The sequence below is a fragment of the Python bivittatus genome, unplaced genomic scaffold (assembly GCF_059951505.1).
Source record: "Python bivittatus isolate LINGU-HERP-01145 unplaced genomic scaffold, Pbiv_v1 ctg000850_np1212, whole genome shotgun sequence".
In the NCBI taxonomy this organism is placed as follows: domain Eukaryota; kingdom Metazoa; phylum Chordata; class Lepidosauria; order Squamata; family Pythonidae; genus Python; species Python bivittatus.
In genome coordinates, this window is record NW_028277112.1 from 36179637 (window position 1) to 36193079 (window position 13443).

General features: G+C 36.5%; 1 protein-coding gene across 7 annotated transcripts in view; it reads left to right on the top strand.

Moving 5' to 3' along the window:
- TLE1 (TLE family member 1, transcriptional corepressor) overlaps positions 1 to 13443 on the top strand; it is an 82251-nt gene that overhangs the window by 17737 nt on the left and 51071 nt on the right. For 4 of the 7 annotated variants that reach the window (XM_088130252.1, XM_007426329.4, XM_088130253.1 and 1 more), the window contains exons 5-6: positions 2517 to 2579; positions 3687 to 3791. In XM_088130252.1, coding sequence (XP_087986378.1) covers positions 2517 to 2579; positions 3687 to 3791 — 168 coding nt within the window. The remainder of the gene's footprint in view (positions 1 to 2516; positions 2580 to 3686; positions 3792 to 13443) is intronic. The other 3 variants (XM_088130254.1, XM_007426330.4, XM_007426332.4) reach the window with 1 other exon arrangement.

The window sequence follows — 13443 nt, forward strand, 5'->3', positions numbered from 1 at the left end:
TTCTTTAGTCCCTCTTTTTTATAACATTTTTGCTAATGGAGAACTCAGAAGCATTCACACTTTTTTTGGTCATTCTGACAAAGGCATCACTCAAATACGGGCTTGGAAACTTGTTAAAATTTCTGTGTTAAAAGACTGAGCAAACATTTCCTGCCATAGGTCATGGTGCATGGTGTTTATTGGTACACGGGCTCTCAATAGTGTGATTATTTACCTAAGCTTCCAGTTTGTACAAGGAAATACCTTAACTTTAATGTTATTTTTAAATTTGGAATGAGAATTTACTTTTAATGGGAAAAAATGACCCACGGAAATTGATATATTAGGAAACAATGTATTACATTCTTTCGGGGAAAAAAAGCTTGAGTATCATATATTTTAATCTCAGTTAAACATGTCTTGTTTCCTTCTGTAGAAAGCACAGAAAAAAAAAAGAAAAAATCTCTGAACAAACATTTACAGAATTTGAAGCAGGCATTTTTGAAACTGTTCAAGTATCTGCTTTTTTTCCCCTTAATCACTCAGTTCAATATGAAATGTTGACAAAATGACAAATAACAACGCTTGAAGGTACTATGTTTCAGATCAAAACACTTTAAGTTAATAAAAAGATACACATACCTCCCACAGAATGCAAACCATTTCACTCTCAACTTTATCTTGTGGAATTCCCCCATAGTGTTTATGATGCTTTAGAAAGGAGGGCACTGTTTGAGTCTGGAGCCCTAGCAAGCTTGTCATTTACAAATAAATCAAAAGGTCATCATTGAGATAGCAAAGGACTAATGACTGGGGTTGCTGTGTGCTGTTTGATAGGCCCCACACTCAAGCCTGCTATTAAAAATGAATGCGTTCAAGAGGCCTTACATTAAGAACATAAACAATTAAGGGTACTTGAGGGGCTTTCACATGAGGCACCAGCCCTGCAAATCTGCTTTCGTAGTGAGCAAAGAGAATATGGGCCATTAGTGTTGATGTATCTGCTGTCTGCAAGGGATGGTTTCTTTTATCCCACATTGTTTTAACTGTCCTCTATATTTGCAGATCAGAAATCTAACGATAAGCTGTGTCAAGCTAGTGACAGCTCAAAAATCATGAATATTACATGAACTGGAGGGGCTGTGTCAGGCATTTCAGAGATTTAATGCCATCTATATTGCATATTCCTAAAGCATAGCTTACAGTTTTGATTGATTGACTGGTTTGGGGCTGTTCATTCCCCCTCCCCCCCTTTTTAAGGTTGGATTCTGGCCTCATGAGTATTTCTGAGGCCTTTTTTTTTATGCTGTAAGCTTGTCTTCATTCTGTATCTGGAGCTCTCATTACTAGTTGTGGAATGTTTCGAAGTAGATTGAGTTCTTACCCCAAAAAGGATAGGATGGCTTGAATTAAAGTTGGGTGTAGATTTTTGTGGCTCGCAGGTGGTTTGATTGACAGACATGGTGTCATTGCTATACAACCATATATAGTACAACATTGACAAATAAATTCTGGTACAGTTTAAGAGACTAGTTAGGAGGTGTCAATTTTTTAAATTAATTTTTTTTGCTGAATTGTACTTTTTAACTAATGTCATGTCTGATACTGATGTGTAGGACAATGATGGGCCAGGTAATGACAGAAAAATAGGTTTTCACCCAACTGATATATAACCATGGCTTTCATTGAAGTAGTATTTATGGCATGGATGCAGGGTGCCCTTATCACCTTGTATTAGCACAAGAGCTAAGCATAGATTGTTATAAAGGTACCTACTTGGATATCAACTTGTGAGGATATCTAATACCTACTTGTGATTTATTTTTCCTTTTTCAGCACCAGAAAGGCCTCAAATCAAATAAAAATATGACCTAGATTATCTTAAGGTTACATAATATGTTACAAGGCCATTGGCATACTACACTATTACTCTGTTGGCATGCCTTCATAGGTGCTCTGAGTGGATTGCAGAATTCTGGTTTCACAAAACGGAATCTACTCTTTGAAGTAGGAATTTACTGGCTGTACTATTGCCCAAGTTTGCTTTGTCTTCTGTTTCTGTTCCTATCTATTAATGTTTATCAGAATGCAGCAAAGTAAGATTAACTCAGTGGATAAAGATTTAGTCTAAAAGCAGCCACTGAAAATGTGTGCCATTCCTTTTAATTGTGTTTGTTACTTAACTTTTTGTTTAATCAGTTGCAGTGTTACAAAGATGCTATTGTGCCAAATATTTTCATAAAATGATCTAGTAAAAAGGGGGCAAAACCCAATAGATTTAACAATCTCATGCTAGCTTTGAATCAATGCTTTATTTGCTAATGACCTATGTAATACAGAATACATTTGTTCAAATATATGTGGAGCTATAGCAGATGTTCTTCAGCAAGCTGAACTCTGCCTGCTTAACCACATATTTTAGATACTTGATGTAATATTGGGGTACTTCACATTTTTATAACATTTGTCTTTCACATGATCTTGTAAAGTAAAATATAATGTGTGTGTTTAATCCAAATATTTACTTTTCTGTTTAGACCGAAATTGCCAAGAGATTGAATACAATCTGTGCACAAGTCATCCCATTTTTGTCTCAAGAAGTAAGTACAAATGTTCAGCTGTTTAAAGTGAAATTATGTTGCATCTTTGTTTGTAAATTAGCTAGTTTTTAAGATGTTAATTTTATCAAAATTCAGAAGAATGAGGAACATCTGTTGTAGTTGAAGTATGCAGACCCCCTGTTAATTTGGTCTAGCAGATGAGATGATATGAAATACACCAAATGTATAACTGGTGAAATAGCTCAACCACAAAATTATTCTTTCCAACACAGGGGGAGGCAGACTAAAAAGATTATCAAGATTTTTTTTTAATGCCAGCATTAGCTTAGCAGCTGCTAGTCTACCCATTTGTTAAATCCTTTGTAAATAAAAATGATAGTGTTTAATAGCACACTAAACTTTTTGAGTGGCGCTTGCAACAGAGTTTTTTAAAAACTTCTAAGAACTGGCTGAAATTCTGAAATCATTGTTTTCTATGATTTGGGAGTCTAAGAAAAAGGACTGAGTTACAATGTGTGTTGTTTCCTGACAAACATTTATTAGCATTTACATACTCTAGGATTGTGCCATGAAACACTGTAAAGCGCAGGTGGGGATTTTGAGAGATAGGAGAACCTGGTTACTGGCATAGATGGAAATTGTATTGTGTGTGTGTGTGTGTGTGTGTGTGTGTGAGAGAGAGAGAGAGAGAGAACCTGGTGACTAAACTGATACCAGGAAATTAGAGAGTGCCTGTTTTAGTAGGTGTGATGATACAACATGAATGGGCCCATCATGCTGCCCAAGTGGCTTGTCACACACATTCCCCTAGCTCACAGTTGGCACCCAGGGATGCCTTGAATGATGACTCCCCAATGAGATAGTGTTAAGGCAAGGGCTGAGGTTGTGTACAACCTCAGCCAACAGTATGGTTTAGCGCAGTGTGTACAATCACAGTGTGTAAATGGAGGACTTACTTGGGAAGAAGGTTAACTTGTGAATAAACTGTAATAAAAGCTACGTATTTGTGCATGTTGAAAGGAAGTTGCATCTCAGTTTGCTAGTTTGAAATATTCCTACTTCTTGATTTAAAAAATGCCCTTCTCCCCCTGCTTAAATCTGAGGTAGTGGTTGTTCTGATAACAGAAATTTATTAAACCCTTCCAGCATCAACAACAAGTGGCTCAAGCAGTGGAACGTGCCAAACAAGTGACCATGGCTGAGCTGAATGCCATCATCGGGGTACGTGGCCTTCCAGGTCTACCTCCTACAGTGTGTATAACCAGCTTTCCTTTCTTATTGCTTTTGGCAGCTTTAATGTTTTAATGTTTGACATGTAATAATATCTTTGATAGTTAATGCTACCCTTTAAGCATTTATTTTCTTGGCACCTGTGCAATTTTAAACTGGTAGCATTGCTGAAAGCTTAATTTATCAAATGAAATTACTTTATCCTATGTATCATAAGAGATATCTTATGTGTGGTGTAAGTTCTGAATTGTAAGTTAATATTTGGAGTTGGTAGGTCATAGGTCAAAAAACGAAGCCAAACTGATTAGAACAGCAATATAGTGTTGGGATTAACAGAGTTTTTGTGATATCTGAGTCCTTTGATTACCTGAATGTCTACATTTGAAAAAAATAACCATGGCATGTTATGTAAGTAAATATATATTTTTTCACATATATAAGTGAAAAAAAATGACTGGGAGAAAAAGTTTAAAAACTTTCATTTCTGCTTTTGCTTAACCATGGTGTAGTGTATTGTCCCAATTAAGATACCATGGTAAGTTCAATACTAATGTCATGGTTGTGTCCCAAATCAACATGACAAGCTGTATTTAAACAAAAATAGAAATGAGTATATAATCTCTTCCTCCTGACCTCATAGAAAGAAATGGGTGGCAGACAATCTTTAGGTTTGCCAGAACTTCTGTATCTGTCACATGAATACAAAGTTGAGCATCATGTGCAAACTATCTGCTAATAAGTGAAAACAAGTAGCTAACTTGCTTTGCATTATAAGCATCATGCACCAGACATTTTACTTGTAATATAATTAGTTTTCAGTCCTTTTACCATGCTTAGAAATATCACTTGTATTTTTATCCTATTGCTTCTGTAGTAGGCAAAAGATCCTGAATCAAGAAATCCTCCTCCTTCTGATTTTTATTCATATGCAAGTACTATGAGAGATTCCAATTATTCATTTACTAGTTTATGTTAATTGCTTGTGAGAAGATGCCCTGCTGGTCTTTATAGTTCCCTCAGACACTTTGTAATGATAATTAGACATGCTGCTGTATGGATTAACAGTGCAATAGTCCAGTGAAGTTTTCAAACAATGGCACCAGTTAATCCATCTGCGCTTAAAATTACATCCCAACTGGAGATGGGGGGCGGGGGGGAAACAACCACCACAAGATGGAGGGAGGATTAAAAGAATGATCCTCTGCTTGAAAACTATCCTTTTATCAATTTCTGAATTGTAGATCTGTGATAGCGTTGCCTGTGGTAAACTATTGTTAGTCAATTAGGTGAAATAAACTGGGAGAGTGACCTTCATTTCCTTTTAATAGCTATTCCTCCCTGCAAGTGTCAGTAGATTTTCAGCTTAAATTTTATTCAAGCAGCTTTATTACACTCCACAGATTAGCTTTGCATAAACATACCTCCCCTTTTAAAGTAGGTCCTTGTTTCTCCCCCTTCTCCCATCCAGTCAACTATCTTTTTTTCTAAAGTCTTTATTTGTCTTCATGACCCCTAACTTGTCCCTATGATGTCTTAACTTAGAACTTAGTTCAGAAGTTGAACTGGGTATTTTCTATGTGTGTAAGTTTGTTTAGTTGACATAGCTAAAAATAGCTTTTAAAATAAATTGGAAATGTTGATATTGGACAATGAATATTTTGTGGAGTATCTGGCTTATATCTTTCTACAGAGTGCTACCTTTTCCTTAAGAGCACAGAACAGCCACAAGAACAGTACGGGTTTTTTTGCAGACTACTTCCAGATGAATGCGTATTGCACACTCAGCTGTAACCCAGCTTTTTTATTCTTCTTGTGTATTTTTAAAAGAACAAAACTATCATCCATTCATTTAATGTGCTGATTTCATTGTAAGTGAAACATCAGCATTTTTTAAAAAAAGACTCTGCAAATGGAGGTTTGCCTCATATACAGTGAACTCCTCCTGAGAAGTGACTACATACTCCCTAACAAGAACATAAAATTAGTCCTGTCAGATTGGGCCATAGCCCATTTTAGTCCCGAATTTTGTTGATCAGAGTAGGGCAATCACAGGCAGAAGACTGAAGTTTGCCCCTTTCTTGCAGTTGTTCCCCTGCAAATGATGTTTGGAGGCATGCTGCCTTAAATCCTAAGGTAACATTCAGTCTTCAAGCCTAATAGTTTTTGGTGAATCACTCCTCTGTGGATGTATTCCAACCCTCCCCCTGCTTTTTTTAAAGCATCACAACGTCTTGTGGAATGAATTCCATGGGTTAATTATGAGCTTGTGAAGATGGACTTTTCTTTAGTCTGTTCTAAATCTCTCATGATTTTATTTATTTATTTATTTATTTATTTATTTATTTACATGTGCGCCATGTTCCTCTCAATTGCAAGTATGCATAGGACACCAGCCCATAATAACTGAGGCATTAACGTGTCACCGCCAGCTAAAATGTTTCTTATTTTTCACTGCTTCTAAATGTTATGTTTTTTACCACAGCCCAACCTTTTCCTCCAATATAAGTATCTTGCACAGCTGATCCAACAATTTTATTATACTCCAAGAAGAGTTGTGCAACTGCAGCCTCACTATACACATAGATATTTCCCCAGATTGGTCCAGCAAGGGATCATCTCTTCCACTGCACATTTGTATACACAAATAATTATCCTGTGCTGCACAATAAGTTTCATGCTCTGACATATGCTTGATTTGTTTGAAAGGGATTGGGTGCACTCTGGAAAATTGGAGTAGCATAAAATTGGGCTGACAATTCACTGGACCTTTGCTCCTCTTCATTGAACATTCACTGTGTTGGCCTGTGTCCCTAGAGGGGAGGAAGCATCAGGAGTCGGTCTGTTCTTACAAGCAGCAGCTGCACTAAAGTAAACGCCAGCTCAGTTTGATAGCAGCTGTCAGTATTGTTCAGAGACCCAACTTAGTATAAAGAACAATAGTGGAGGCCATGCTCTTAAACTGCAGTGTCTTTCAGGCTAATAAAAGAAATAGTAATTTAACGGTTTAGACATCTATCGTGAGCCTGAAAAATCATGAGTGAGTCTTTTCAAAATGCAAATAGGCTGCTGAATTCTCCAACATTAGAAGCACAAATCAAGTAGCCAGTGGCTAAGAAGGGCCCAAGATATTTGAGTTGCATGAAAGTAGAAGCAGCTGAGAGGCAAAGAAATGACCACTTTGAAGGGAAAGTTAAGGATGTATTGAAATAGTTAAGATCTGTGTTTTTAGTAATGCTTAGTGAGATTTAGTTGTTTTTTTAAAGGACTTGGGAGATAATTGCTTCTAAATTATGCCCTTGCCTCTTCATTGAGAATGACCTACTAGTGGAAATCTAGATCCATATTCTCATTTGGCACAAGAATTAAGGCACAGGATGTGTGAGATGGGGTGCTTGAGAAACTTGCAGTTAGCAGAAATGGGGAAAAAAGATAAACTAGATCTGGAGCTATGCCTTTTTTAATCCAGGTAGAACAAATTCTAGCAACACTCTGCCAATGTAATGCTCATGAGAAGTGTCAAGGTTCCTGTTCCAAGACTCCTATCCAGTATGGACACCCATCTGGAAGGTTATGTAATTAGGTGAGGTTGTGTATTGTTTATTAAAACATATGGCAAAAGGCCAATGAGGCAGCATATGTTCACATACGTCACACACATTTATTTTTGAAGGATAATGGAATTGAAAAGTCTAATTTTAAATGTTACTAAGTGAATTAGTGAACTGGCAAGTGAAGCAATCCTCTTCCTTTTAAAAACTTCAACAGGGACGTTACATCTCAGAGTTCAAGTGTATGGTAAATATTTTCTTGGAATGGACATTTAAATGGATTTTTTTGCAAAATTTGAAGAGATTGGAGGAAGAGGAAGAAGGTAGTCAGCAGTCTGGAAAATTAAGGAAGTTTGAACTAGAATCATAATTAGGTCACACTGATAATAGCGTCACTTTAGAAGATTGATACAGATTGCAGATTTTTTTTAATGAACTGTAGAAATATATCTTAAGAGTATTTTTTGTGTTCATAAGACATAGGCAGATATTGTGGGTATTTTAGTTTAAGTGAGAAAGAATGTAATACTTTAATGATAGTAGGGTTTCCTCTTAGCCTTTTAAGGTGTGCTGCTCATGCTTCTCTGAAATGTATCAGTTGGATTGATGGTATTGGTGAGACAGATTGAGTTGTTGGCGTCTAAAGGGCTTTCTGTCATTGTATGAGGTGATTGACTAGAGGATTAGCAAACCACTGGATTATTTTTCCATTCCTTGGCTGTGGTATCTCTGAGACGGTAGTGTGTGAAGCTTAAGAGGATGAGGTTAACCTCTTGAAGGTTTATTATGAGTCCATAGTTAATCTTCAGAGGGCCTATAAATTACTAGAATGTATCTTTTCCTGTAAAATAGAAATATGGTTGCAAAAATTTGCTGCTTCAGCTTCTTATTGCAGAAGTTTTGGAATCATCATCTGCAATTCTGACTTTAGTGTCAAATATTTTGGGGTACATGGGGAGAAGGTATCACTGCAGTGATCAAATATTAAAAGCCTTTTAAAGGAGGTTGGAAAAAGGCTTAATAGTGTCTTCCCCAGCATTATGATGTCCAAATGTTTTAGGTTACATAATCCACAGCCAACCAAACCCCTAGCTGTTAAAATTAGAGCTGTCCAGGGGTGAAGTGATGGGAAAAAAATCAGCAGGATGGTGGATGGAGTATTGGAATGCATAGTCCATCCCTTTTATACATGTGTGACACATTCCAGCTGCCATCTTGCCATTTTCTATCCACCCCCCGGTGCTGCTGGTTAATACTGATTGAAAATTACAGGAATTGTTTACTCATCTGAGGAATATACTGCAGATTTAAACTCAAAACAAGATACTTAACAAATAGAGGGATTTATTTATCTATTTAGAGAGATCTACAATGCATTTGAAAGTATTCAGAACCCCTTCACTTTTTTCAATTTTGTTATGTTGCAGCCTGATACTACAATTGTTCAAATTCATTTTTTTTCTCATTAATCTACACTCAGTACCCCATAATGACAAAGTGAAAACAGAATTTTAGAAATGTCTGTAAATTTATTAAAAAGGAAAAACTGAAATATCACATTGGCATAAGTATTCAGACTCTTTGCAACAACACTTGAAATTTAGCTCAGGTGCCTCCCATTTCTCTTGATCATTGCTGAGCTGTTTCTACACCTTGATTGGAGTCCACCTCTGGTAAATTAAATTGATTGGACATGATTTGGAAAGGCACACACCTCTCTATAGAAGGCCTCACAGCTGACGGTGCATACTGAGCAAAAGCTATGAGGTTAAAGGAACTGCCTGCAGAGCTCAGAGACAGGATTATTACAAGGCACAGATCTGGGGAAGGCTACAAAAAAATGTCTGCTGCCCTGAAGGTCCCCAAGAGCACAGTGGCCTCCATAATTCTCAAATGGAAGAAGTTTGGCACAACCAGGACTCTTCCAAGAGCTGGTCGCCCGGCCAAACTGAGCAATTGGGGGAGAAAAGCCTTAGTAAGAGAGGTGACCAAGAACCCGATGATCACTCTGACTGAGCTCCAAAGATCCTGTGTGGAGATGGGACAAAGTTCCAGAAGGACAACCATCACTGCAGTCCTCCACCGATCTGGGCTTTCTGGCAGAGTGGCTAGACGGAAGCCTCTCCTCAGTGCAAAACACACGAAAGCCCGCTTGGAGTTTGTAGAAAAGCACCTGAAGGACTCTCAGACTGTGAGGAACAAGATTCTCTGATGAAACCAAGATTGAACTGTTTGGCCTCAATTCTAAATGTTATGTCTGGAGGAAACCAGGCACCGCTCATCACCTGCCCAATACCATCCCAACAGTGAAGCATGGTGGTGGCGGAATCATGCTGTGGGGGTGTTTTTCAGCAGCAGGGACTGGGAGACTAGTCAGGGTTGAGGGAAAGCTGAATGGAGCAAAGTACAGAGATATCAATGAAAACCTGTTCCACAGCGCTCAGGAACTCAGATTGGGCTGAAGGTTCACCTTCCAACATGACAACGATCCTAAGCACACAGCCAAGACAACACAGGAATGGCTTAGGGACAACTCTGTGAATGTCCTAGAGTGGCCCAGCCAGAGCCCTGACTTGAACCCTATTGAACATCTCTGGAGAGTCCTGAAAATGGCTGTCCACCGACGGTCCCCATCCAACCTGATTGAGTTTGAGAGGATTTGCGAAGAAGAATGGCAGGAAATCCCCCAATCCAGGTGTGCAAACTTGTCGCGTCATACCGAAAAAGACTCGAGGCTGTAATTGTTGCCAAAGGTGCTTCAACAAAGTACTGAGTAAAAGGTCTGAATACTTATGCCAATGTGATATTTCAGGGTTTTTTTTCCTTTCTAATAAATTTACAGACATTTCTAAAGTTCTGTTTTCACTTTGTCCTTATGGGGTACTGAGTGTAGATTAATGAGGAAAAAAAGATGAATTTGAACGATTGTAGTATCAGGCTGCAATGTAACAAAATTGAAAAAAGTAAAGGGGGTCTGAATACTTTCCGAATGCACTGTAAATTACAAAGTATGCAGAAGGCCAGAGTCTGGTATGTATTTGTTAAAACTCTGCTTTTTTTCCATGTACTTCACAGATTACATTTTAAATATGAAGCTGTGCTTGTGGAATAAGACATAAATCATAATCTCAGGTTTGCTGCTTGATGATGGGTGGTATGAATTAGAAATAAAAACTTGGCCGGATTATTTTAAAAAGTGCTGAAGTGCCATAACAGTCAGATATAGCAGATATAGTTGGAGAGACATAAAATAAATTTATTCAGACAACTATTAAATCTGCCACACACCAATTGCAGAATTCCCAGTCTTTATTTCCAAGATTTTCTGTTTTTTTTAAACACATGGTGCTGTGTTTTTATTTCCTATGCTAATAATTATTCCAGAAATGCAAGTTGAAATATATTACATATGATAAATTTTGATTTTCTATACATACTTTATTGTATGTAGGAAGGGCAGATTACCATCTTGAGTTTCCCATTTTTTTATTGTCTCTTTTCCATTGAATAAAAATCTCTGGAAAATCAAGATCTGATTTAAACTAGAAAATATTCTAAAGCATAAAAACAAACATCAAATTACTCAATTATAGTTATGTAACTGTGTTACAATTTTTAAATTCCTGTCCAAAGAACCAAACCTCTTTAGACAGCATATTTTTCTCCTTGACTACATCAGGTTTTGACCAATGTTGCTGCATTTCACCAGTCATCCTGGCTAAAAGTACAGTTGGTTAATAGTGATGTTTCTCTGAAGTGGGATTTAAAGGTCACCTAGCTGAATTAAATTTCCAGGCATAAAAATAAAGGAATATCTTAATTGAATTGTCTAACTTACTTTAAATATTATTTTTCTTCTTCTTTTACAGAAAATATCCTGCTTTCTTGGTCTAGGACATGCTTTTAAGTTCATTAATTAGTTACATTAAAGTTTTTGGGTACCAATATCATGATGTCCTTAAACTAGTTAAAAGTTATTCAAGGAAGCAAGTAATATAATAACTTGAGAAGTTTCCTAGTTGCATCCAATTTCCTGGTTTTCACACTAAAAAAACCTTTGTTGTAAGCATTGATTGGCCCCCTTTTTATTGGCATCCTTTTGTTTTATTCTAACTGTAAATACAGCATATTGCCAGAGGCACAGCATTTTGAATTCTAAATGGGGAAAACGTATTGCCTATTAACATCTTCCTTAAGGAGAAAAATTATACATGCACTTTACTAGGAGCAAGAAAGATACAGTTCATTGATCCACATGCTTTGTATACAGTAGGTTACAACTTCAATGTTAGTGATCTCAAAGTAAAAAGAATAATTGAATAGGTGATGGGGAGAAACAACTCCTCCACTTAAGTTATCACTTAACAGGAACTGCCAGCAGCAACAAACAATACTGCAGTGAGTGGGAAAAATAAATACTGAACTAGTATAAAACAACTTATATAGATTCCTGCATCATCTTCATGAAGATTTAAAAAAAACAAAAACAAAATTCTATAAATAGACATTTCTGTAATGCTCCTTGCTGAAGGTAGGGCTTAGAAATGTTTCTGACATTCATTGCAGTAACAGTTTAAATATTTGAAACTGATTTTAAGTTAGTTTGATTACTTCACATTCCTTGTGCATGGGGCAGAGAACACAAGTGCTTAGTATACATTTAGTTGTTGTAAACACAGTGGTCTGTTTCACATGATTAAAACTAAAGAACTCCTTTAACCACTTAAGCAACTGTACAAGATTTTGTGTACCATGTTAATCATTTAATGGGACACACGATTGATCTCACATCCTTTTCTTCATATCTGAATTAAAGATGCTATTGTGATTCTATCACCCCCAAATAAATGCTACTAGTTGCATGTAATGTTTTCATACTGAATCATTGCCCAATTTGACTTGTGAATATGAAGTTTAGAAGCCTGAAAAAAGGAAGTAACTCTTATTCTGTCTGATTTATAAAAAGATAACAAATCTCCTGCCTATGCATCCAACTCTCAGACATGTACTGTTTCTGGCAAAGACATCAGGAAGTCTTCCAATTAACTATACTTTTACATTTTTTTCTGAATTGGGAAACTATGCTTGACAGTGTTGGAATAAGCTAGGGTTAGAAACTATATTCAAGACATGGTCTAATATACTGGGTTGTTCTGATTCTGCTAAATATAGTTTCCTGGTTCATATGAAATTGCAACTCTAGTTGACTGGAAGACTTTTGGTTTGTCTGTTGCAGTATTCAAAGTGACTTCATATGCAACCAAAAGATGAATAAATATATAAGTTCAGTCTGATCATCTAAATGCAACCTCTCCGGCTGAGATGGGATCATCTAAATTCATCCACTATATCAATAAGTAAAACCTATTTACTGTAATACTGTTTCATTCTGTATATGCACAAATGTCCAAGCACCAGAATGCCAATTCTATTGACACTGCAGTTCATAGCAAGAGGGAGGGGAAAAAAAGTCACTTCTTTTTTTTAAAAAAGCTTCTCCAATATACAATAATGTTTTACTACCATGTTGTAATGTTGAATTCCTGTGTGTACGGTAATATTGAACTCCTGTTTGAATGCAGACTCCTATTCAATCTTTTTATAACACAAATTAAGAACCAAGGCTGGACTTTTCTGATGGCAAAATATTTTTTATTTTATAAATATAATTTTAATTTTAATATTTGAGTTCATTTCTGTGTGTTGAAAGTTGGATGCTCTTTTACAAATAACACTGTAAACACTAATGAACACACTTAAAATCATGTTACATTTCCGACATATTTTTTGTACAATATTTAAAGCACCTACCTTCAAGTTTGTAGTCTAAAAATTATGAATGATACAAAAAGAAAAAGAGAAAAGGAGGGAATAAAATTATTAATTATTGTAAGCTGGCTTGAGAATTCATACAGACCAAAAGATAGAATATAAACTCAGGAGAACCAGTTGGAATGGAAGCTATTGAGAGAAAGAAGACAAATATCCTAGTTCCTCAATAGAGCTGAGACAGTTTTCTTGTTTCCTTTTAAGTATGATATATTATGCAATTGCTCCCTTGGAATCTGCATGCTGGTTCAGTTTGCACAATAATATCTCAAGTTTACTAAATGAAGACAAAATGA